A 26,309-nucleotide genomic window follows, 5' to 3' on the forward strand; every position below is an offset into this window, starting at 1 on the left:
AATACACAACAGCTATTCTGTGCAGCGAGTATAAGAACAATGCAGCAACAGAGAAATGCCTGCACCATAGCTAGCTATGCAAGTGGTGATGAGTATTACCAGCTATACAAAGTTTTCTTCTCCGCAGTTATGGAGAGCCACAGAGAAGCTAAGAAAAATCACCAAGCTAAACTGCAGGTGGTATAGTTTCTCTTAGGTAGAAAACTGCGTGAGTTTACCACCAATACTACCAAACCGCTACCTCTTGTAAGATTGTTGGAACTATCAAGCTTAATGCCTCTTAAGCAAACTCTTCACTACCAAGCTCACTGCTTCTGTGTGAGAACAGTCTTCCTTGTACTCCTGCATTCCTTCCACCTTTCTTGGAATGGGGAACATCACTACACCCACGGGCTCTTCTAGTCTATATATTTAAAGGGGTAGATGACCACAACCATGAAAAACATTGCTCCCCTTATGCATACTAGCAATATTTAGACACAGGAGCATTTTTTTTTTTAACAAATGATTCCAAAAGTTATATTTCACATGTTGTTTCCCAATAAGTAAATGGTACAACCTCTTAAAGATTGGTAGATATAAATGAAAGTGTGCTGGTGTATTTTCACCTGGCTCCATCCATAAGTAAAATGTTGAAAAAATAAATTAAAGCACTACTCCGGTGTTTTTTTTTTCCCACTGCTTTAGTGGTATCACTAATACATGTTCCATGCCGTAGTAAAATTCTTAACAGCCGCCGCCGTCGTCTTCAGTTCTTGGCGCCGCTCCTGTCGTCTTTTACCTTTTGTGACCTACACACTTCAGTGTTTTCTGGGCAGATCAGAAGCCACTTCTTAATGTAAGTCCATTAGAACCAGAACAAGACGAAAACGCAGCTCTCATAAACTTACATTGAGAACGTGTGACCGATGGCTCTGGTCAGTCAGGATCTGCGGTCACAAGATGGCAGAATGGGACCGAAGATGTGCCAGGAAGAGGAGAAAACAGCAACTGGTAATAGGCAGAGAACATGCATTAGCGCCACCATTTCGGCACCGAAATAAAAAAAAATACCAGAAAGGTTCTTTAACCTTTATGATCAGGACACAAAGTGGTGCCATTAATATATATATATACTAAGATATATATATATATATATATATATATATATATATATATATATATATATATATATCTTAGTTGCTAAAAGTCATAATGTTCTCTGGACATTCCAGTAAATTGGGGCACAAAAGAGACCAAGTTGGGGCAAATCTACAAATGGCTGTCTCTTTTGGGTGGTTAGGGACATTGATGGGTATCCAAGGGTTTAGATGTTCAAATTTTGCCCATTATAATGTTGGTAAGTTCTGTATGCCTTCTGCATGTAAAGCAGATGTGGGTAACATAGGGAGATTTTCAGTAGTATGCCATGACCTAGACTTTAAGTTATTGATATAAAACTCTTGGGAAAGAATATCTTTTCAAGGAGCCCAAAGATATACCAAAACCAAAATTACAATGAGAACTCCCTGTAACAGTGAATTAAAGCTCAAACCCAATCACATGAATGGAGAACACCAAGTTGCCAGTTTTTAGCTACATTCGAAGCTGATGGACAGTGGTCCTGGGTCTTTGTGCTTCCATACTGAACAGTATATGGCATTAAATAATTAAGATTATTAATGTTAATCCCCTTTCTGGATAAATGCAGGCTTTCAATAGCTTTGCACCAACTGTCTGAGCATGGGCATCAGTATCAGCCAGGCGGCATGAGATATGTTGGCATTTCTCTTGGAAATTGCTGAGTGGTTACAGTAACTGGGCGATTAGTTGTGGCTCTACACAACACATCTGTACCAGTAAAAAAAAACCTCTTAAGTTAAGTTGCATTAAGTTGTGAATGTCAGCTGTTCCTCGGACTCTGCAGTTTTCCCATGAAAGTTCTGTAAGTGGTATATCTCCTGGGACAAAAATGGAATGAAATCTAGGAAAAATCTTGGTGGGAAAAGATGCATCTGTCAATGCTTTCTGCTGCTTCTGCCAGTCATAAATTAGCATTGCTCGATTCACTGAACTATACTGTACTGTTACAACTGGATGCCGAGTCTGGTCATATGTGTGAGAGCATTAATCGAGAGGCATGGAGAATTATGTCCGGTGTGTAAGATTTTGAACAATGTACTGGGAACGAAAAAATAATGCTGTCATTTAAATACACAGTCCTTTAGTTGCCTGTATATAAAAATTTGATATAACTATTTCTGGAAAAAAAAATAGAAAATTAATCTGGTACCTTTGCAAAAAAAACACCTGTGTCTGATAAAAAGCAGACCCTAATTTCAGACCATTTTAGAAGAATTTATGAATTAGTGATTATTTGGGTCTAAATTCAATGAAAAACTCTAAAAATGACCTGACATCTACCGGTCAACATCAATATCTCACCTTTCATATGGTCAAACTCTTAGGTGAGATATATGAAGAGCTGGTGGTCACTGGGTTTTTATTCTCGGCCTAAGGGCTCATGCACACGACAGTTTTACCAGTCACCGTGTGATCCGACAAAACATCAGATCGCACTCAGACCAACAATATTCTACGGGGCCGTGCACATGTCTGATTATTTTCTCAGATGGAGTCTGTCCCAGTAAAAAAATCGCAGCATGTTCGAGTTTGATCTGATATTCGCATCGCACTCGTCCATGCAAGTCAATGAGTGCGTGGAAACTATCGGACTGCACTTGGGATTTTCAGAATGTGATTTGCATAATTGACCCAAATCTCTCAGAAGAGAGAAAATATGCTCATCTAGTCTTAGCCTTTGAAATGGATCAGCATGATTCTTGATTAAATATGTTTCCACTAAGCAGTTTTCATATCTGCCAAGGATGAATTGGAGGGGGAGCACATATGTCTTCCCCCGAAGAATGGCCGCTTCTCAAGATAATGTAGGGTCCAGTGCCCGAATCCTTAGTGAACAGTGTGTAATCATGACCTCTAACCTTCAGTAAGAATGCATTTGAGACTATAGTGTGGCCCCAAGTGACACTGGAAGTGTCTGAGAATGATGATGGTCTTGAATTCACAGAAAATATTCACGTTTCAAGTGAAGCCAGGCTTTATAGATCTGAAAAAGTCACACAGACGATTTCCTATGCTATGAAGTGTGTATACATGATGTATAAAATTAACCATTATATGACTCCTAGCTTATACTTTTAAATTTCCCCATCGGATAGCTCTATTTTCAGTTTTTCTCTAAGCTCCGCTCCATAAAGAGTGGAGACTAGAAGTTATGTCTACTATTCACTGTACACAGGATCCTGCTTGTTCACGAAAGCTTCAATCCTAATGAGGACAGAGTACAGCAGAACAGAGCAGAGCAGTTGTGAATCCAGCACTTGGGATAAAATAAAACCATCACTAGAAAGCAACAGCTGTGTCTCTCTGCTTCTATGGGCTGCAGAATGTAGCATGACCTGGCTTTTAGGTGGAGAGAAAGGCATTTATTTTTCTCTAATAAGATATACCATATTAAAACGTTTGATAAGCTTGCTTGTTAGAGATTATATATAACGACTTGCTTGATAAAGACGGGTCACCGTCGAAATATCGCCACCTGAGGATCAGTAAAGTATCCACTTTTTTCACATTTAATTTGGAGTGCTGCCTATTTTTCTTGATTTATATTTATGAACTTTTCAAAGATTTTTGAAAAAAATGCTGTAAAGTAAGAAAGCTTTCATTTGAGAAATGATAATAGCTTAATTTTATCAATTAATAAAATACAAGGTGAATGAATAAAAGAAAAGCAAAATCAAATTCATATGTAGTGTGACCACCCTTTTGCCTTCAAAACAGCCATTGACCTAGGTAGACTTGCACAAAGTTTTTGAAGGAACTCTGCTAGGGAGGATCTTCGAAATATCTTGGAGAACCAACCACAAATCTTCTGTGGATGCAGGGGTACTTTGCTTTAGAATACATTTTGGAGCCAATAAGGCACATCCCTTATGATATTGTATGATGGTGAAGTATCTGCCTGTATTTCTCAACATTGAAGATACAAAAAAATGGGCAATGTGGAAGACTGTAGACGCAGTAGTCGGTCAAAGAAACGTAGTGCAGCAAATAAAAGACACATCGTGTTTACTTCCCTTAGAAATCGGAGGATGTCCAGCAGTGCCATCAGCTCAGAACTAGCAGCAACCAGTGTCACCCAGCTACAACCACCTACTGATCAGAGAAGTCTGGCCAGAAGTGGTCATCATGGAGGAATTGCAGTAAAAAAAGCCAGCCAAGTGACTCAAATATACACAGGAATTGGGGTGTAGATAAATGGCAGCAGGTGATCAGGATTGATGATGGAAAATGTTAAATATTTGCCTGTAACAGAAGGCAATTTGTTTCCTGAAGGTGTCTGCAGATAACAGTGATGCATGGTGGAGGCTCCTTGCAGGTTGGAGGCTGAACTTCAGCAAAAGGAGTTTTGATGTGTCCTCAATTCTAAGAAATACAGGCAGATATGTATCCATCACGCAGTATCACCAGGGAGGCATCTGATCGACTTCACATTTATTTTGCAGCAGGAAAGCAACACCAAACATACAATCAAAGTCATTAAGAAATGTCTTCAGCATAAAAAAAACAAGTAGTCCTGGAAGTGATGACATTGTCCCCATGCAGCCCTGATCTCAACATCATTGAGTCACTGTGGGATTACATGAGGAGACCGAAGGATTTTTTCAGCCTACTTCCACTAAATCTGTGGTTGGTTCTCCAAGATGTTTGGAACATCCTCTCTGCTGGGTCTCTTCAAAAACTGTGTGCAAGAGAACATAGAAGAATTGATGCTGCTTTCAGGACCAAGGGCGGTCACACCAAATATTGACTATGATTTAGATTTCTTTTTTATTCATTCACTTTGAATTTTGTGAATTGATACAATGCAGACAAGCTAATGGGATGCATTTATTTTTTAAACCATTTTTGCTTTGCAGCATTTTTTTTGTTTACAAGTTTTGCACATGCTTCTAACGTGTTTAGTTCTTCTTTGTGGATGAAAGTTCTGGGGCACAATACATGTTGAATTATCTAGATTTCTGTATTGCATATTTTGTGTGTTGTAATATTTATATGCCTGCAACCACTTTTTGTTCATTGTATAATGTCATATTCACATGTGGTATTTTAGGCATAACACAGAATAATTCTGATGATTTATCTTCTAATTTGTAATTTTCTCCTTCCTTTTTATTTTTACAGACCGGACAGCTATAGAGGTTGGCCTGTTACAACTAATTGGAGATCCACCACCAGAACAGATCACCAAGATCTTTGGCCCCGATAAGAACCCAGGCTATGTATTTGGAGAAGATGCCAACACAGGTCAAGTGGCCCAGTACCATCTCCCCAGCCCCTTGTTTAGGGACTTTTCTATTCTGTTCCACATCCAACCAACCACTACCAAAGCCGGAATACTGTTCTCCATCACAGATGCTTCACAGTCCATTGTCTATGTTGGGGTGAAGCTCACTGAGGTCAGAGGTGGTAAGCAGCAGATTATCTTCTACTACACAGAGCCTGGATCTCCAGTATCGTTCCCTGCAGCTACCTTCACCATTGGAGCAATAACTAACCGTTGGACACGCTTTGCCATTGGCGTGGAGGAAGAGGAAGTAGTGTTATTCATGAATTGTGATGAAGTGGAGAGGGTTCAATTTGAGAGATCTCCTGATGAGATGGAGCTGGAGGATGGTTCTGGACTTTTTGTTGCCCAAGCAGGAGGTGCTGATCCTGACCGGTACCAGGTAAATAACTTTTTAGGAACTGTTCACTTGTTGACAGGTTAATAAAGTAGTCAATTTTGCATTTGGAATGAATTTGTAAGTTGTAAAGTCAAGAACTGTTGCTTGATTGCACTTATTCAATATATAGGAGATTGATGCCAACTAACAAACAAAATGGCTTTAAAATATCCAAAGATATGACATCTAGTCTTATGGATTTAGTCAAGAGTTGTGTTTTTATTATGCTTTTTTCTAAAGACAGTATGGCAGACCATGTTCAGTTTTATCAATGATGCACAGTGTATAACAATTATCCACACACAAATAATTAGTAGCCTGATACTCGGTTGGAAGAAAGTTTTGGTGTTAGTTTTTGGTACATACTGTGTATACATTGTGATTTGTAGTTACCAGATATTGTATCAGTGTATGATATAACCAGCTTCTATGTGCTCCTACATGACATTGCGTGTTTTTTTTACCAATGCAGAAGTGTGCTTTAGGCTGTGTTCACACGTCCTGTTTTTGCCACGCGGTAGGACACTCACTATCGCCTTATCCATACCCGCATGGACTCGTAGAATCGTTGTGGAGACACAAAACTGCCGTCGTCCACTCTTTCTCCCAAATGTAACATTATAGAAACACAGGTCTAAAAATGATTGCAGATTTGCTGCGTTTTTGTATTTTCTTTTTTTTTTTGACAACAGTGAATTCTATAGAGATAGTAGTAGAGCTAGATATAGATAAACAGACATATAGTCATACAGATAGACCTATAACTGCATACCCCTCCCCCCCAACATATAAAATTGAACCACATGGAGCTTCTTGGACAGATTTTTATGATTAAATGGAGAAAAAAACAATGTGGGATCCCCCATTTTTTGTAACCAGCAAAGAAAAAGCAAACAGCTGAGAGCTGATATTATCAGGTGGGGAAGGACCATGGTTATTGGGCTCTTCCTAGTCTAAAAATACCAGATCTTTGCTGCCCTAGAAGTGGAGCATCACATTAGAGCACCCCTAATGATTGGGCGCTGATACTATTAGAATTCCCTCGTGTTCCCAGGTGTCCATCTGAGATGAAATGAAGGTTGGTTCACTCACTTTTGGAAAGCTATGGGGCTCGAATAGATGTTTTTTTCAGGGTATGTGCACTTGGCGTTTTTTTGATGCCGGCATTCCAGCATTGTTTTTGTTACAGGAAGACTCTTCAGGAAAACGCCAATGGTGTTTTTCTTTTTACAACTTCTTTGACATCGTTAGCATTGTTCTAGAAGGTTTTTTTTTTTTTTTAAAGGAAGCTCATTACCATGTTTAGCAATGTAAAGTAGGGCCTGGACCTGTACGCCATCATATATAGCATTCTAGAATGTTGTATCTACTGTATGTCCCCAATCCTTTCTGCATAAGACCAAAAGGAGTTTTTATTATTCTCACTTGAAGTCCGGTCCGCTGGGCGTCTTTGTAAACTCTATTCAGTGAAGACCTATGTTCCCATCACTGAGAGAGCTGACAGTTGGTGCTTTTAAAGTTCTATGGAGATGGGAAGAAGGAGCTAGAAGAGACAGCTGGAGACATTCTAATGAAGCCACAGTTACACTTTGAACCCAGACCCGGCCTAATGGAGTGATGCAGACATATACTATAACGTTTAGATTCCCTGCAGAGTCCAGATCAATGCCCAATTTCCTGACAATATTGGAGATATTAATTCCAATAATAAAACTTGTGTTGTGAATGTGAACATAACATCAAGAATGTGAATACCCAAAATTCTGTCTTTTGGGCGATCAGTGCATGACTAATCGGCTGGTAAATAATTAACTCCGTACCGCCCGTCTTGGTATTTGTTGTGCCCACAATGCCATATTGATCCGCTGTCCTTTTTCTGTGTGATGGATGGATCCCGGGTCCATGTCCTGGGGGTGTATATAACATGGCTGTGAGTAATATGCTTGGAATCTACCATCTTCCATGTGTGGACAAAGCAGACATTTTCATCTCTTGGACATTGAGGAGACATTTAGACAAAGGCGAAATTGAGCATAGAGAATGGAAAGATATGTGTGTGATAATGACTGTACTGGGAGGCCGCGGAGGATGCCGAACAGCTGAAGGGATGGCCAGTGATTCCACTTCATGGAGGAAGATGTCCGTGCCAGCAGGAATGGAGAGGTCACTGTTACTGCCCTGCAAGCTGTGCGGTGCGAGTTTATACACAGCCTGCGAGGGAATGAGATTTATATGGGCTGATAGGTTTAGGAAATCGAATAATCCTTTAGAATATACAGAGATAACGCTCCGATAAATAATGGGGCTTTAAAAGTCTCATGAAAAGCTTTTATGGCCGGATAGTTTTACATGGATCTGCACAGCTAATCCTCGCTGACACTGTGAGGAAGTTACTCCTGTAATGGCCCCACACACGGACATCCATCCCATCCACAAAACGAGCCCGGATCGGTGTGCCCGTAACAACTTGGGGCATGTTGGCCAATGGAGGAAGGATCCCCATCTTTACCGGAGTACATGTATTTATAGCAATAGCCTATCCCCCATAGTTTATAGAAAAGGGGATAATTCTCAACTGGTTTACTAGCGAGACTCACAAGTCTAATTTTCTGATACATTTTTTGGATATGTTTCCTTTGTATCTTTGGCATTCACATACACGCATACATACACACACACACATATATTGTTTTGTTTTTTTAACCTTTCTATGCCTAGTAATAAGGGGTTGTCAAGTAGTGGACCACCCCTTTAATGTATACAAATGGAGCTTTCCGGATAATGAATATATTTTCAGGAAAGCTCCATTTGTATACATTGAAGGGGTGGTCCACTACTGGACAACCCCTTATTACTAGCCATACAAAGGATAGAAAACAAATAAGCCTGATACGTCCCGGACTGGTGCTGCTTCGTAGTCTGTTGCGTGTGACCATTACTTGTGTCTTCCTGTCTATCAAAAGTTGCGGTCACAAGATGAAGGTACGGGAACTGGAGCAGCACCGGGAAGAGCTGAAGACGTTGATTGGCAAGTATAATATTAGGTGCAGGGATATTACATTAGTAGCACCTCTCTAGCACTGCAATAAAAATATCTTCTGGAGTGGTGCAACATCTGGTGGGTGACATCACATAAGTGCTGCAGCCAATCAGGGGCCGTTGATTGGCTGCAGCATTGACTTACCGCCACTGCCTGGTGTTAATACCAGGGGGACCACAGGGTTGACTACGGAGGAGCAGCACCAGTCCAATTAGACCAATTAGTGCTTATAAGTAGTACTGTACCATAATACTTTACATACCGTACAATTGTAATCGCATGTAGCATTTACGGCATTGGGCACGATATGCAGCATACAAGGGGTTAAATCTCCGGCAGGAGCAGATAAGTCCATGTTTATATTACGGCCGATTTGTTGATTCTTATTTTGGACTTTCTGTTTGAGCTTCGTTTGGAAATACATAGTATTTTCTTAAAACTCAAAACTAAATTGGCAAGAATACAGGATTACAGATTAGCCGGAGTGCAAATATGTCGGCAGCCAATGTTAGTTGGGATATTTATTTTTTTCTAAACTTCCCACTAAACCAATAAATGTTTTCATGTTTTCTATTATTATAATTGTATTTTCTGATAAGAATAGATTGAACAAAAAAAAAAAAAATTAAGGTATATTCAATCCAAAATCTACAAAAACGAATCCATTCACTATAATGACCAAACTTAGCGCTGCGGAAATGGTGCGTTGCCTTATGTTATCACACTGCCCCCTTGTGGAGGTTTTATGAATGCCAGCTGACTTGTACGGTAAATGACTGCACTGGAAAAACTGCAACTAACTTTTCTCTCTGTCCTGTAATGGAGCCACAATTGGATTGAAATATAAAGGGAGGACATTATATTCTCAACAAACAGCATGAGAAATTACACATGAATTTTTAGCATTTTTCTTGAAATCTGATAATCTGGAATTGGGTAAATAGATGAAATGCGTGACTGGCAACAGGATAGTAGCCCTTGGCAGCCACTTTCTCTCTCACCCTTTATGGGGCAACTTACCAGCTTTGACTTTGTCCCTCACTTTAAAGGGTTATTCTGGCTCCACTCACTTAGGCATTGAGGTGAGCGTTCTCCATGAAGTTACAACCCATACACCTGCCCAGAGACATGATTGTCTGTTATCGTGGGGTTGTAACGTCATCAAATCTGTTCACCTCCAGTGCATAAGGCTTGGGGAGCATCATAACTCAAGTGTAAGGTGCAGTTCACATGTTGCAGTTTTGTTTTATCTATTTTGTTTGTGTAGATTCTGTGCAAAAATTGACGTTTTTGTTCTGCATTTTTTTAGCCCATTTCAATTTTTTCCCATTCATTTTAAGGGGAACCCTAAATCTGCAACTGACCTGGCATTGTTTAGTTGCAGTTTTCTGCAACAATAAATACACATTAAAATGTACAAATAAGTGCAGAAAATATGCATGGATTCTAAATGCAGGAATCTGCACTTAAAATCTGTTCCAAATCCACAACGTGTGAACCTAGCCTAAGTGTGGAATATACTGTAAAGAAAATACTAGTGCACATTTGTAGGTCTTTTCCCTATTTAGGTTCTGTTCCCACATTTGTAGGTCTTTTCCCATTTAGGTTCAGTTACCACATTTGTTTGTCTTTTCCCTATTTAGGTTCAGTTCCCACATTTGTAGGTCTTTTCCCTATTTAGGTTCTGTTCCCACATTTGTTGGTCTTTTCCCTATTTAGGTTCTGTTCCCACATTTGTTGGTCTTTTCCCTATTTAGGTTCTGTTCCCACATTTGTTGGTCTTTTCCCTATTTAGGTTCTGTTCCCACATTTGTTTTTTTTTTCCCTATTTAGGTTCTGTTCCCACATTTGTAGGTCTTTTCCCTATTTAGGTTCTGTTCCCACATTTGTAGGTCTTTTCCCTATTTAGGTTCTGTTCCCACATTTGTTGGTCTTTTCCCTATTTAGGTTCTGTTCCCACATTTGTTGGTCTTTTCCCTATTTAGGTTCTGTTCCCACATTTGTAGGTCTTTTCCCTATTTAGGTTCTGTTCCCACATTTATTGGTCTTTTCCCTATTTAGGTTCAGTTCCCACATTTGTAGTTTTTTTTTTTCCCTATTTAGGTTCTGTTCCCACATTTGTAGGTCTTTTCCCTATTTAGGTTCTGTTCCCACATTTGTTGGTCTTTTCCCTATTTAGGTTCTGTTCCCACATTTGTAGGTCTTTTCCCTATTTAGGTTCTGTTCCCACATTTGTAGGTCTTTTCCCTATTTAGGTTCTGTTCCCACATTTATTGGTCTTTTCCCTATTTAGGTTCAGTTCCCACATTTGTAGTTTTTTTTCCCTATTTAGGTTCTGTTCCCACATTTGTAGGTCTTTTCCCTATTTAGGTTCTGTTCCCACATTTGTAGGTCTTTTCCCTATTTAGGTTCTGTTCCCACATTTGTAGGTCTTTTCCCTATTTAGGTTCTGTTCCCACATTTGTAGGTCTTTTCCCTATTTAGGTTCTGTTCCCACATTTATTGGTCTTTTCCCTATTTAGGTTCAGTTCCCACATTTGTAGTTTTTTTTCCCTATTTAGGTTCTGTTCCCACATTTGTAGGTCTTTTCCCTATTTAGGTTCTGTTCCCACATTTGTAGTTTTTTTTCCCCATTTTGGTTCAGTTCCCACAATGAGTTTCTAATGCTGCGAAAAAAAACCATAGTGACTTCCAGTTCTGGCAAACTTATTAGGATTTCTAGGAAAATTTACAAACACCGTCCTTTTTTTACGCTGTGTAAACTTACCTGTGGTGCATTTTTTTAAAAATCCTCAGCATGACAACGTCCCTTGCGGTATACAATATATGTGTTTTATTTGAGGATTTTCACCATAGACTAGCATAAGATGAGGAAAAAATGCTGCAGATAAAAACATACTAATAACACATGTAATCTGCATATGACTCTATCAACAAAGTTTTACTAAACCTAAGTAACAGGAAGTTTCCAAAAGTTTTATTTAAAATGTGACATACCAAAAAGAGGCAAAATCTGCCCCGGTAAGAACACAATGAAAAAAACCACAGGTAATCTAATTTACTTAATAAATGCAGAAATGCTGCAGAAAATCTACATCAAAAACTCCACAAACACGGTACTTATCATGGGAACTATGGCTTGTATGGGAAGCCTGAAAAAATGCATGTAAAAATGCAACTGCATTTTAAAGTCCCGGATGCCAGCGCTTTTGCACCCAAAACGCATGTCAGAAAAGAATCGCACCTGAAAAAGAAACAAAAAAACATGGTATTGCAATTGTTGCAAACTCCTTCTGCAAAAGACACAGTGGGGAAAAAGCAGCAACGGTAAGGCTAGTTTCACACTAGCGTTTATGAGCGCAGCGACGGCCTGCGCACGGCCGCCGCTAAGCCCCGCCCCCGCCGGTAGCTCCGCCCACCGGTGCATGAGGCTGCATGCGCCCTGCGTCCCCTATCTTTATCACAGGGGGCGCAGGCCGTGCGCAGTATGCGTTTGGCGGCGCATGCGCCTTTTTGACGGTGCGCCGACGCAACCAAACTGCAGCAGGTTGCGTTTGGCGCAGGTCGGCGCATCGTCAAAAGGACGCATGCGCCGCCAAACGCATACTGCGCACGGCCTGCGCCCCCTGTGATAAAGATAGGGAGGGGACGCAGGGCGCCTGCAGCGTCATGCGCCGGTGGGCGGAGCTACCGGAGGGGCGCGGCAGGGGCGGGGCTTAGCGGCCGCCGTGCGCAGGCCGTCGCTGCGCTCATAAACGCTAGTGTGAAACTAGCCTAATCTGAACTTATTAGCTGCTCTGCAGAAACGTCCACCTGCACACAACAGGGATAATTGCAGCTCAGTACTTGTATCGTCCATTAAACTTTGAAACCACAGTAAAAAATTACACAGATTGTAGACAGAATGTGTGTTTAAAAAAAAAAAAATGAAAAATTGATGGAGTCTGTTAGCACATTGTGAATCCTAATGTTCCTGGCGGACTTTTTGATAAAATTAATGATTTTCTCCTTAGTAATTATAGTGGTATTTAGGCGATGATCCCTCTGTATTGGATACGCTGTGTTCTTTGCAGTTTGTACCAAAGTACTTTATTTATTGTGATTTATTGCTTTTTTTTAATGTTTTCGTTTGGGTGTATTTTGCTGCAGATTTGTCACTGGTTTTAACTGCAGAAATAACGCAATTCTGCACTTAAACACAATTGTGTGTTTACACTCTTTTTTATGTGTCTTCCAACAGATGTCTATAGGGAAAAAAATCTGCGCCTTTTGAATGCACAGTGGACATGACTTTTCATGAAATCACATCCACTTTGCGTGAACTGGTAAAAGCAGCGGAATATACACAGCATTTATGCTGCAGGGGAACATGGCCTCTGTGAGGCCTCATTCACACATCCGATTTTTTTCACATGCAAGAAAAACAGACAGAGCGTGGTCGGAGTGTGGTCTGTTTTTCTTGTACGTGGAGAAATAAGAAAAAAAAAAAAAGTTTCTCCATCTTCTGCTTTCTGACAGTCCAAGAAAATTGAACCACATTTGTTTGACATCTGAGTGCAGTCCAATTTTTTTTTTTTTTTTTTTTTTCATGGACCTTGCATTGCATTGCCGATGTTTGATCTAAGCCTCAAATTAAAATTGGATATGTTTCTGGATGTGTGAAATCACGGACATATGGATGTCCCATAGACTATCACAGGTTCGTACCCGTCATAGATCATGGATAGCACTCGTACGTGAAAATCGGACGTCTGAACGAGCCCTTAATATAATCTAATGTCTCCAATTAATGCTCTGTGGCGGGTGTACATGTATATGATAGTGATTTAAGTTTGTAACCTTTTTTTTCATGCAATTCCTTTATTTTCAGGGAGTAATAGCAGAATTAAAAATCATAAATGATCCGAGAGCAGCAGAAATGCAATGTGATGAGGAAGGAGACGATTCAGATGGGGTGAGTCCATTACCTATCTTTGTGAAATGTTCCCCTCGTTATTCTTACCCATTGTGACTAATAAGATTTTCACATATTCCTGATTGATAGTTTTTACTTATTCCACATCAGTAGAGCGCCTTGTGGAGCTAAGGGTATGTGCACACGTTGCAGAAAATTTCTGCACAAAAACCTGAATCCCTTTCCCAGAAACCGCACCTATTTTTCCGCGGCGGTTTTTGTGCGTTTTTTATGCGTTTTTTACCGTTGCGGTTTCTAAAAGCATGGGAGAAGCCTAAACCGCGGAAAAAACTGCAAAATTAATGTGCATGCTGCGGTTTTTACCGCGATGCGGTTTTTTCGCGGTAAAAAACGCATCAATGTGCACAAAAAGGGCAAAATGCATAGAAATGACTGTGCACCTTATTTTTAGCGGTTTTATAGTGAAAACCGCGGTAAAAACCGCTAAAAAAACGCTGTGTGTGAACACAGCCTTACAGACGAGCTCTAATATTCAGTCGGACAATTACTAAACTAAAAAAATCAAATCATTAAAGTGGTTTTCGCAAGTTCTTAAACGGTTAAAATTGCAAAGTGCTTGCAGAAATGAGCAGCTTAGTTCTCAATAGCAGAGGAATTTGTAATATGGTTTACAGCTCATTTCTAAGGTTACCAGCCACCTTGCAATCCTCAGAGTGGCCGATTATCTCTATAAGGAGTGCAGCTCTTGCAGGTTCTGTGGAGCTTGTAAATGCAGTTCTGATGCTGGCCAGATTGTTGGATCCTGACAGCTCTAGTCCTGCAGTTTTCCCAAGCTTCAGAGGCAAAGATGTCTCTGATAGCAGCATGGAAGATCACGCAGTCCAGACCAGCAGATCAGTTATGCCGCTGGGCTGAATTGTCAATCTTCAAGACCACATCATCCCCCCGCGACCAGGAGGCAGGGGAGCAAGTGTGTTCTTGAAGAGAAAAGATCAGGTAGGGGAGCAGTGTGCACCTGAAGATAAAAGATCAGGGAGGGGAGCAGTGTGCACATGAAGAGAAAGGATCAGACAGGGGAGCAGTGCGAGCCTGAAGAGAAAAGATCAGGTAGGGGAGCAGTGTGCACCTGAAGAGAAAAGATCAGGTAGGGGAGCAGTGTGCACCTGAGGAGAAAAGATCAGGTAGGGGAGCAGTGTGCACCTGAGGAGAAAAGATCAGGTAGGGGAGCAGTGTGCACCTGAGGAGAAAAGATCAGGTAGGGGAGCAGTGTGCACCTGAAGAGAAAAGATCAGGTAGGGGAGCAGTGTGCACCTGAAGAGATAAGATCAGGTAGGGGAGCAGTGTGCACCTGAAGAGAAAAGATCAGGTAGGGGAGCAGTGTGCACCTGAAGAGAAAAGATCAGGTAGAGGAGCAGTGTGCACCTGAAGAGAAAAGATCAGGTAGAGGAGCAGTGTGCACCTGAAGAGAAAAGATCAGGTAGGGGAGCAGTGTGCACCTGAAGAGAAAAGATCAGGTAGGGGAGCAGTGTGCACCTGAAGAGATAAGATCAGGTAGGGGAGCAGTGTGCACCTGAAGAGAAAAGATAGGCAGGGGGCTATCCGGTTCATAGAAACAGCTTGGCACCCAGTAGAGTAGGCAGAATTTTTCTTTTCTATATTTCTACCCTTTAGATCTATTTAGATGCAGAACTTTTATTCTCAGGGAACTGTGGAATCTTTTACTAAAGCGCAGCCCTACTTGTGACAGCTGTCAAATTATCATTGAAGCGCAAAAGAAAAAACAGAAAAGTGAAAAGAAATAAAACAACATCTGCACAATTTAGTACACATTTGGCACTGTTAATTCCCTTTTAGGTTTACGCCAGATTTGCTGCTGACGTTTTTCGCAGAAAATCCTGCGCACATATAGATCTCTAAAAAAAAAAAAAAAAAACAAATTCAAGTTTGCAGACTGCTGCCCTCTAGTGGTTTCTGTGAGTATTTTGTGTAGTTGTTGCCATCCAGTGGTCGTTTTCTAAAGTTATTTTTATTTCTAATATTGCAGATTTCTGGAGACTTTGGCAGTGGCATTCCTGAGAGAGAGGTTGTAGAGGTGAGATAAAGATCAATGCACCTGGCATATTGAACCATGAGTTATATTTGCGTGCAATCTCTGCCCACACGTTTTAGAATAGATTTTTAGCTTACTACAATCTCATGTTAAATAGAACAAGTCTACCACTGTCTGTCTAGTTATCAAGAACTGTCATAACCCGAAGCACCGTACTGAAGGGGACTACTCCAATCACTTGGTTCCCTAACTTGGGGGGCGAATGGATCTAATTTCAGAGTAAGAAGATTAATGTAATTATTAATGTGTCTTTTCCCAAACCTACCTAGGTGGTGACTAGGGCTCCAACTAGGATCAGAGAACAAGCGCCCATCACAGTCCCTCCAATACAGAGACCATCTCTGGAAAAAGAGATTGTCGTCAGAAAGGAAGAGACTGTAAAGAGGGTAGAAGTAGAAGGTAAGGAGAAAGCTGTCTGCAAAGTCATGACACAACATATATTGTGTGTATATACCGAATATATGTACTGTAAATTCTCACTCTGTGCACTCACCCAGCGCAGCCACATCTTTTACTAAGTGGCTACATAACAGTAATCGCTCCAGACATGTAACCGTTCAGTCTCGCCTTAGTAAACGGTGCAGCAGCTCTGGGTTAGTGCACATATATTATATATTATGCCATAGCGCTGGCATATTCCACAGTGCTTTACAGATCTCATCATCACTGTCCCCATTGGGCTCACAATCTGTCTAATTAATTATGTTTTAGGTGTGGGTGCAAACTGGAGAACACCCGCCCAAAACAGTCAAACTCCTTGCACATGTTTATCTTGGTGGGATTTTAGCTAAGAACCCCAGGGCTGCCAAGAAAGAGTGCTAACCACTGAGCCACCGTGCTGCCATTGCAAGATCTCAAGAGAACACTTGAAACCTTAGGCCATGTGCACACGGTGCGGATCCGCAGCGTTTCAGGCTCTGCGGGTCCGCAGCAGATTTAGGTGCGTTGTACAGTACCATTGTTTTCAATGGTAAACTGAAAAACGCTGAACCCGCGCAGATTTGCTGCGGGTTCAAATCCGCAGCATGTCAATTCTTTGTGCGGATTCCGCTGCGGTTTCACACTTTCTCCATTGTAGAGGTGTGAAACTGCAGGGCTAAACCGCAGTTTTGTTTTTTTTTGTTTTTTTTTTCTTTGCAAACATTTTTATTGAATTTTAGTAATATAGGGTTGAAAGGGAGGGGAGAGGAAGGGAATTAACACTAAGGGAAAGGGATGGGAAAGGAAAGAGAAGGGAATAAAAAACTAGAGAACTCAAGTCCATGTTAAAATACCTTACAAATACACAGCTAATCAATAAAATAGAATAACAAGACATCATGCAATGTTCGTGCAGACGAAGCCAAGCTAGAAAACTCAAACCAATATAAAAAAAATAGCTAAGTATTACAAAATTTAGCGTTCCACACTTTCCATTTGACAGTGTATCTAGTCATACCATCATTAATCAGAGCAAACCTCTTTTAACCGCAGGTCTTTTGACCTGAGAATTTACCTGCGGATTTTTCCAAATCCGTGCAGAAAAATCCGCAGGACCAAAATCTACGTGTGCACATAGCCTAACGCTTTCACTAGGAGAGCAGCAGCGGAGGGTTGTGGGTTCCCGCTCTGCATGCAAGGTGTCAGGAACACCGCACTGAACTTGCTAACTGAGCCAGTGTGCGTGTCCTGAGTAAAGCGAAACAGTGCTCAAAGATACCTGTGGAGCGGGCAGCAATCGAGTAGATGCGTAATTCAGAGCCACAGGACCTGAAGCACGTGACTGCTAGGGGCGTGGCCTAAACTCCACAGAGCCAGGAGCTGCAAGAGAACTCCAAGCAGAGTAACTGCGAGACAAAGTTACCAGGGGGCATAGACAGGGAGAATAGTCAAGACGTAGCCAATGAGTCATACACAGAGATAGCTGCAAGGTACAAGAGGGGCGAGCAGAGAGTAGTCAGGTCACAGGCAATGAGTCATACACAGATAATAACGCAGTACAAAATCAACAGGCAATCTCACAACGGGAAACCGAACCGGGTCAGAACCATATAAACAAGCTATAGCAACAAACAGGCACACGGGGGTCAGCACACTAGGCCAAAGGCAACAGTATAACTGGCAGGGATTGAAGCTTCCCAGGGGTTTAAGAAGCTCTCCCAGAACCAGAAAGAGGCCACAATCATTAACCCCAAGTGTGCAGGTCAAAACCTGCACAGAGCTCCAGACATTAACCCCCGGTGTGCAGCTCAAAAACCTGCACTGGGATCATGACAGTACCCCCCTCTCAACGGGGGGCCTCTGGACCCCCAGGCTTCCCTGGGTACTTGGCGTGGAAAGCCCGAACCAGGCGATCTGCATGTACCGAGCGAGCAGGGACCCATGAGCGCTCTTCTGGTCCATATCCCTTCCAGTGGACCAGGTACTGCAAAGAGTGGCGCACCCGCCGAGAGTCCACAATATGTCCGACCTCATACTCCAATTGACCCTCCACCAACACTGGAGGAACAACAGTCTCAGAGTTCTCTTTGACAGATCCTGCGGGTTTCAACAGAGACTTATGGAACACATTAGATATTTGTAAGGAGGCGGGGAGACGCAACCTATATGCCACAGGATTGACTATCTCCATAATCTCGTACGGACCAATGAACTTTGGTCCCAACTTAACTGATGGTACCTTTAAGTTGATGTTACGTGTGGAGAGCCAAACCTTCTCTCCCACCTGAAACATGTCTCCCGAGGCTCTCTTTTTGTCCGCAAAATATTTGTATCGCCCCTGGGCTCGAGAGATATTACGCCGGACTTCAGCACAGAGGTTTTTTTAACCGTTGAACGGACCCCTCTGCTCCTGGACAACCGGAATCCACCCGAGAAAACTCCCCAAAATGCGGATTAAAGCCATAGTTAATCAGGAATGGGGACATGTTGGTGGACTGACTCACCCGGTTGTTAAAAGCGAATTCAGCCAACGGTAACGCATCACACCAATCCTCCTGTCTGGCGGAGGTCAGACAGCTGAGAATTTGTTCTAGGGATTGATTGGTGCGTTTTGTCTGACCATTGCTCTCCGGGTGATATGCCGACGAGAAGGAGAGTGAGATGCCCAATTTCATACAGAACGCCCTCCAAAATTTGGCCACATACTGCACACCTCTGTCAGACACAACATTCAGGGGTACCCCATGCAATCGGACCACATGCGGCGCAAACAACCTTGACAATGTTTCTGTTGAAAGTAATGCTGCCAAGGGAATGAAATGGGCCTGTTTAGAAAACCTATCCACCACCACCCAGATCACGGTATTGCCCCTGGAAGGTGGAAGGCCGGTAATAAAATCCGTGGAAAGATGAGTCCATGGCCTATCAGGAACTGGTAAAGGTATGAGTTCCCCAGCCGGTCGGTTATGCGAGCTTTTGGAACGGGCACACATGCCACAAGCAGAAACAAATTCCTTGACATCGGACCTTAATGAAGGCCACCAAAACCCCCTGGCTACTGCCTGTCTAGTGGCCGTGATACCTGGATAAGCACTCAGCCTAGAATCATGAAACTCCTGCAGAAGTCTAGGCCGCAATGAATCTGGAACAAACAGTTTATCGCCTGGCCTGGTTGCCGGAGCTAGGGCCTGAGCCCTTAGAATTTCTTGTTCCAACTCAGTTGAGACCCCCACCACTACCACCCCTGGGGGAAGAATGGAGGACGGCGGCTCAGGGGGAGACACTGGATCAAAACTTGTGGACAGGGCATCCGCTTTGACATTTTTGGACCCCGGTCGAAAAGTAATTGAGAACTGAAATCGTGAAAAAAAAAAAAAAAAAGTGACCAACGGGCCTGTCTAGGAGTAAGCCTCTTAGCAGACTCAAGGTATGCCAAATTTTTGTGATCCGTGACAACCATGATAGGGTGAGCTGCCCCTTCCAAAAAGTGCCTCCATTCCTCAAACGCCAGCTTGACCGCAAGAAGTTCTCTATTGCCTACATCATAGTTTTTCTCAGCTGAAGAGAACTTCTTCGAGAAGGCGGCACAGGGTTTGAGATTGGTAAGGGTGGCCGGACCCTGGGACAGCAAAGCCCCCACCCCCCACTTCAGAAGCATCCACCTCCACAATGAATGGTTTGGACGGGTCAGGTTGTACCAACACCAGGGCAGACATGAAACATTTCTTAATCGCTGAGAAGGATTCCTTAGCGAGTACAGACCAATTTTTTACATCAGCTCCCTTCTGGGTAAGATCCGTGAGTGGTTTAACCACTTGTGAGAAACCTTTAATGAATCTCCGGTAATAGTTCGCAAATCCTAAGAAGCGCTGGAGCCCCTTGAGATCTCGAGGCTAAACCCAGTCAGCGATCGCCAGCACCTTCTTAGGATCCAAACGAAACCCCTCACAGGACACAATCAACCCCAAAAAAGACAGCTCCTGTACAAAAAACGAACATTTTTCCAATTTAGCGAACAATTGGTTCTCCCTGAGTCTCTGGAGAACTGTCTTTAGATGTTGCAAGTGAGATTGACTGTCCGGGGAATACACCAAAATATCATCCAAATAAATAATAACATAACGGCCTATCAGATCAGAAAACACAACATTGATGAAATTTTGGAATATAGCGGGTGCATTAGTTAACCCAAATGGCATTACCAGGTTCTCAAAGAGTCCTTCTGATGTGAGGAATGCCGTTTTCCACTCGTCCCCTTCCCGAACCCTTATCAGATTGTAGGCCCCCCGCAGATCTAACTTGGAGAACCATTGGGCCCCAGCTAACTGGTTACATAAGTCTGGGATAAGGGGTAAGAGTTCCTAACCGTTATCTTGTTCAGTTCCCGAAAGTCGAGGCACGGCCGCAAACCACCATCTTTTTTTCTTCACAAAGAAGAACCCTGCTGCCAGAGGTGACACAGAAGGCCTGATATGCCCTTTGCGGAGGCTCTCAGCTATGTACTCCTTCATGGCTTGGCGCTCAGGCCCAGACAAATTGAACAATCGAGCCTTAGGTAACTTGGCTCCGGGTACTAAATCAATGGCACAATCATAGGGTCTATGTGGTGGCAGCGCCTCAGCCTCACTTTCGGAAAAAACGTCTTTGAAATCCTTCAGGTACTCCGGAATACCTTCCAGAGAGACAGACAACACAGACACGGATTTAACAGCGTTAACAAGATGTCCCCGGTTACCACATTTATTATTGCATCCCCATTGAGTGATTTCCCCTGTAACCCAATCAATGGTAGGATTATGGCGTTGAAGCCAAGGCATCCCCAGTACCAGTCCTGCAGGCAAGTTATCTAGCACCAGACAACTTAGTTTCTCCACATGAGTGGAACCCACTTTTAGAGAAAAAAGTTCAGACCTGCAACAGATACCGTCTTGGGTAAGAGGAGATGAGTCAATTGCCACAAGTTTAACAGGATCGTGAAGCCTGACTGTCCCTATCTTATTAAGAGTCATAACCTTGGTATCAATCAGGTTCACAGCAGAACCGCAGTCCATAAAAGCAGTAGTCTGAACAGGACCATAACCAAGTTCCAGTTCCACCTGCAGCACCATTTTTGCACATGAGGAAAATTGTACCTGAAGGTCTGGGTAGCCTCCTCAACTACTACCCAGACCTAGTCGTTTCCCGCCATCTTGGAGGATGACGGACAGGAGGGGCAGTCCTTCTTCCAATGTCCAGATTTTCCACAATAGAAGCACAACTGCTTTTCACGGCGGTGTCTTCTTTCCTTTCCCTCACAGGTGACCGCGCTCACCTCCATAGCCATAGGAAGAGTCCGGGTCTCATCTCCACTGAAGAATAAGGGTGTTTCCCGTTGCATAATGCCTCTAGCCCGCAGCCTGCGATCCATGCGAACCGCTTGGACCATGGTATCCTCCAGGGAGTCAGGCGGAGGGTGAAGTGCCAAGCATCCTTCAGACGTTCACACAGGCCTCTACGGAACAGCCCCCGAAGGGCGGCATCACTCCAGGAAATCTCCGCTGCCCAACGTCTGAATTCAGTACAGAACCATTCGGCCGAGTGCTCCCCCTGACAGACACTCATCACTTTGTCCTCAGCCAACCGCACTCTATCAGGCTCATCATAAATAAGCCCTAAGCTTCAAAAAACGCATCTACAGACATTCTCTCAGGGGCAGAAGAGGAAAGCGAGAATGCCCAGGCTTGTGGGGACCCCCTAAGCAGGGACATCACCACCCCCACCCTCTGTTTCTCATCCCCAGAGGAGCGGGGTCTCAAAGAAAAAAAAAAAAAGCTTACAGCCCTCCTTAAATGCCCTGAAATCATCCTTGTTACCAGAAAATATATCTGGCAATTTAACCGGGGATTCAGGTGGGACTAAAATGACCTCTCTATTCCCCACCTGCTGGAAGCCTGCGGAAAGCACCCCCTGAACTGAGTCCTCCACCCGCCGTTGGGACTGGGCCAGAGCTTGGTGTTCCAAACTAAGCTTCTGCAGTGACTGAGTCAAGCATTTCACCTGCTCAGATAAAGCACACATTGGGTCCATGCTGCAGAAGTGAGGAGAGAAAAAAAAAAATTGTAGGCCAGTTATAATGTCAGGAACACCGCACTGAACTTGCTCACTGAGCCAGTGCGCGTGTCCTGAGTAAAGTGAAACAGTGCTCAAAGATACCTGTGGAGCGGGCAGCAGCCGAGTAGATGCGTACTTCAGAGCCGCAGGACCTGAAGCACGTGACTGCTAGGGGCGTGGCCTAAACTCCAGAGAGCTAGGAGCTGCAAGAGAATTCCTAGCAGAGTAACTGCGAGACAAAGTTACTAAGGGGCATAGACAGGGAGGATAGTCAGGACATAGCCAATGAATCATACACACAGATATAGCTGCAAGGTACCAAAGGGGCGAGCAGAGAGTAGTCAGGTCACAGGCAATGCGTCATACAGAGAGATAATAACGCAGTACAAAATCAACAGGCAAACTCACAACGGGAAACAGAGCCGGGTCAGAACCATATAAACAAGCTATAGCAGCAAACAGGCACACAGGGGTTAGCACACTAGGCCAAAGGCAAAAGTATAAATGGCAGGGATTGAAGCTTCCCAGGGGTTTAAGGAGCTCTCCCAGAACCAGAAAGAGGCCACAATCATTAACCCCAAGTGTGCAGGTCAAAACCTGCACAGAGCTCCAGACATTAACCCCCGGTGTGCAGCTCAAAAGCCTGCACTGGGATCATGACACAAGGATCTTATAATCCTGACAGCAGGGGGTCTGAAGTGGCCGACATTCATAGGAGATCGGGATTTTTGCTTCACATAGCAGAGATGGAGCCCTGCTATGTGTTGCACAGGCGATCGGATGATCGCAGCTTCCAGTCTCCTAAGGAGACTATTGAAGCCTGTAAAAAATAAAAAAACACAAACAAAAAAGTTTTACATAGTAAAAACAAAACACAAAAGTTCAAATCGACCCCCCATTTGCGCCATTTGAAAATAAAACAATTAAAAATAAAAAACACGCATATTGGGTATCACTGCGTTCAGAAATACCCAATCTGTAAAAATTAAGAGTAAATTAATCCGATAAACTGTGTAGTTAGAAAAAAATCGAAACACCAGAATTATGTTTTTTTTGGTTGCTTCAATATTGCAATAAAATGCAATAACGGTTGATCAAAACATCGTAACAACCCCAGTATGGTATCAATAAAACTGTCAGTTCGGGGCACAAAATGTAAGCCATCACCCAACCCAGATCACAAAAAATGGAGACGCTATGGGTCTCGTAATATGCAAAAAGAAAATTTTCTTATAAATTTTGGATTTTTTTTCCCACCAAAAAAAAGAAACTATACACTGTTCATATCTGCGTACTCGTACTGACCTGGGGAATCCTATTGCCAGGTCAGTTTTGGCATTTCGTGTACATGGTAAATGAAAAAAAAAAAACCTCAAAAAACAATTGTGTAATTGCACTTTTTTTACAATTTCACTGAACTTGGAATTTTTTTCTTCCCGGTTTCAAGTTTGCTGTATGGTAAAATCATTGGTGTCATTTAAAAGTGCAGCTCGCAAAAATGGAAAATCGCAAGGTGGTGAAGGGGTTAAATAACAGGTCAGCCCCAGACTGTTGATTCTTGCTCCTTAAATGCCACAGTTGTCCAAAGATTGTCTGGTATTGCAGCTCAGTCGTTTTCACTGTAATAGAGCTGAGATGGAATACCACACGCAACCTGTTGACAGATGTGGCACTGTTTCTGGGAAAAAAAAAAAAATCTGCTACGCTTTTTTTTTTTTTTAAACCTGGAAAAGTTCTGTAAAGGAGTTTTTAAGACTCCAAATACATTTCTGCAGTCACTTGATGGAACAGCAGATTGCCGAATTGTGACAATGTGGACACTGTCAGGATTCCCCTCTATTTCCAGTGCCAGTGGATGCTCACTTGACCGCAATTATTTGAGCTTCCAAGTGAACACTCAGCTCCTGTTAGAAACAAAGGAGACTCCTGACTGCGCACATTGCACACTGTCACGCTTCAGCATTCTGCAGACACATTGAGTGCCTTCAGACATTTCTGAAACCCAGAAAAGCTATTTAGTTGTTCCTGTCCAGTTTGCTATAATTTGTGAATTGTTAAGATTTTATTAAAAAAAAACAACAACAAAAATCAGGACCCCAGGATTGTGGTGCCATTGCTGACTGATCTTTCTTACAGTGATTGCTTATGATGCTGTGTCCTTAATCTTGGTACGGCCATAAAGATCCGATGGTCTGGAGCAAATATTTATTGCTTATTGATCATCCATATCTGTCAGCTCTTACACTGTATAGATAAAAGTATTGGGGCACCTCCACATTACACCTACAGGAGATTTTTTTGATATCTCATTCTGAATCCATGGACTATGCATTTGGTAGGTCAACCCAAGAAAAATAACAAAGTAGCACTCTGTAACACTATAACATGTAAACATTAAATATGAATTTCATTACTGCACTCGATAATAGGAAAAATGAAAATACTTAACACATAAATTAGCCAATTTGTGTGCCCAGCAGCCATGATAAGAAGATTGTCTTTGCTGGGAACCTGCCTAATGTGAATCCTCTCCTAGACTGAAGCCTGCATTTATGTGGGTAGATAGGCTCCTGCTATGACTAAAATCACCAGAGGCTGATGGGTGGACAGCTCGGTCAGTAGCCTATATATAAATAACAAGACTCCTCATCACTTCCAAGAGGATCGCCTTGTTGTGGCTGCTGGGTATACATGAATTGGCCAATTTATGCACTAAGCATCTCCATTTTTTCTTATTATCTAGAGAAGTAATACAATTCTAGTTTCATATATTTCATGTTTGCATGTTATAGTGAAAGAGTGCAACTTTGTTAGTTATGTGTGGAGATGGCTACTCTTAGTATGTGCCTGTTCACACCTGTTCTCCGTTTGGAAGTGACAGTCAGTCTTTTGATATTTGAGCAAATGAAAAATAACCCTCTAGCATTATCCTTGCTCCCCAAAACTTTACAGTTGGCGCAATACAGTCAAGCCGGTAACGTTCCACTGGCATTCCCAAACCCCAGCTCAATAATATCATTCACTTACCAGAATATTTAGGTTATTTTTTGTAACGATGGTTTCCTATTAACCCTTCTCGAGTTCAGTGAGCTCTTGAACCCTTTGATGAACTAGTAATTTTTAATTTTTATACTTTTGGATTTTTCCTCCTCTTCTTTCCGTAGCTAAAACTTTTTTTTCTTCTTTTTACGTCGCCACCACTGTTGTCTTCCGTGGGCGCCCAGGTCTTTTTGCATTGATGAGTTCACCAGTGCTTGCTTTCTTTCTCAGGATGTAGATTTTGCCACTCCTAATGTTGTAGCAATTTCTCGGATGGGTTTTTTCTCTTTTGCAGCTTAAGGATGGCTTGTTTCACCTGCATGGATAGCTCCTTTGACCGCTGTTTCCTTTACAGCAAAACCTTCCAAATGCAAGCACCGCACCTCAAATCAACTCCAGGCCTTTTATCTGCTTAATTGAGAGTCAATTGTCCAATTACTTTTGGTCCCTTTAAAAACAGGGTGGCTCATTTTAAGCAGCTGAAACTCCTAAACCCTTCATCCAATTTTAATGTGGATACTCTCAAACTTTCACATGAAAGCTGAAAGTCTGAACTTCAACTGAATCTGAATTGTTTTGTTTAAAATTCATTGTGGTAATGTCTAGAACCAAAATTAGAAAAATGTTGTCTCTGTCCAAATATATATGGACCTAACTGTATATGTACTACTACTTTTGACTTACGAGGTATTTGCTCATTTTGTTTCCATCTAAGGTTTTGTCTAGTAATAGTAGATAGTAAAAAAATTGCCAAAAAGATTAACAAGAAATAGAATATAAACCAAATAAAGTACATATTCCATATCATGTACATATTTAGTGATGAACTGCATAGTTTATCTCAAAAGGCATTTGAGTAATCGTTAGTGCCAAGAAGCTTCCCTATATGTTTTCGGCTACAGTCGGTTG

At 42.3% G+C, this 26,309-nt stretch overlaps 1 protein-coding gene across 2 annotated transcripts in view; it reads left to right on the forward strand.

Annotated features, from left to right (window-relative positions):
- COL18A1 (collagen type XVIII alpha 1 chain) overlaps positions 1-26,309 on the forward strand; it is a 250,975-nt gene that overhangs the window by 155,408 nt on the left and 69,258 nt on the right. For both annotated transcript variants that reach the window (XM_073577508.1, XM_073577507.1), the window contains 4 exons: positions 5,245-5,789; positions 13,697-13,780; positions 15,786-15,833; positions 16,121-16,250. In XM_073577508.1, the coding sequence (XP_073433609.1) occupies positions 5,245-5,789; positions 13,697-13,780; positions 15,786-15,833; positions 16,121-16,250 (807 nt within the window). The remainder of the gene's footprint in view (positions 1-5,244; positions 5,790-13,696; positions 13,781-15,785; positions 15,834-16,120; positions 16,251-26,309) is intronic.

This window comes from Dendrobates tinctorius, unplaced genomic scaffold, assembly GCF_039654945.1.
Source record: "Dendrobates tinctorius isolate UK_male_01 unplaced genomic scaffold, ASM3965494v1 ptg000056l, whole genome shotgun sequence".
Taxonomy (NCBI): domain Eukaryota; kingdom Metazoa; phylum Chordata; class Amphibia; order Anura; family Dendrobatidae; genus Dendrobates; species Dendrobates tinctorius.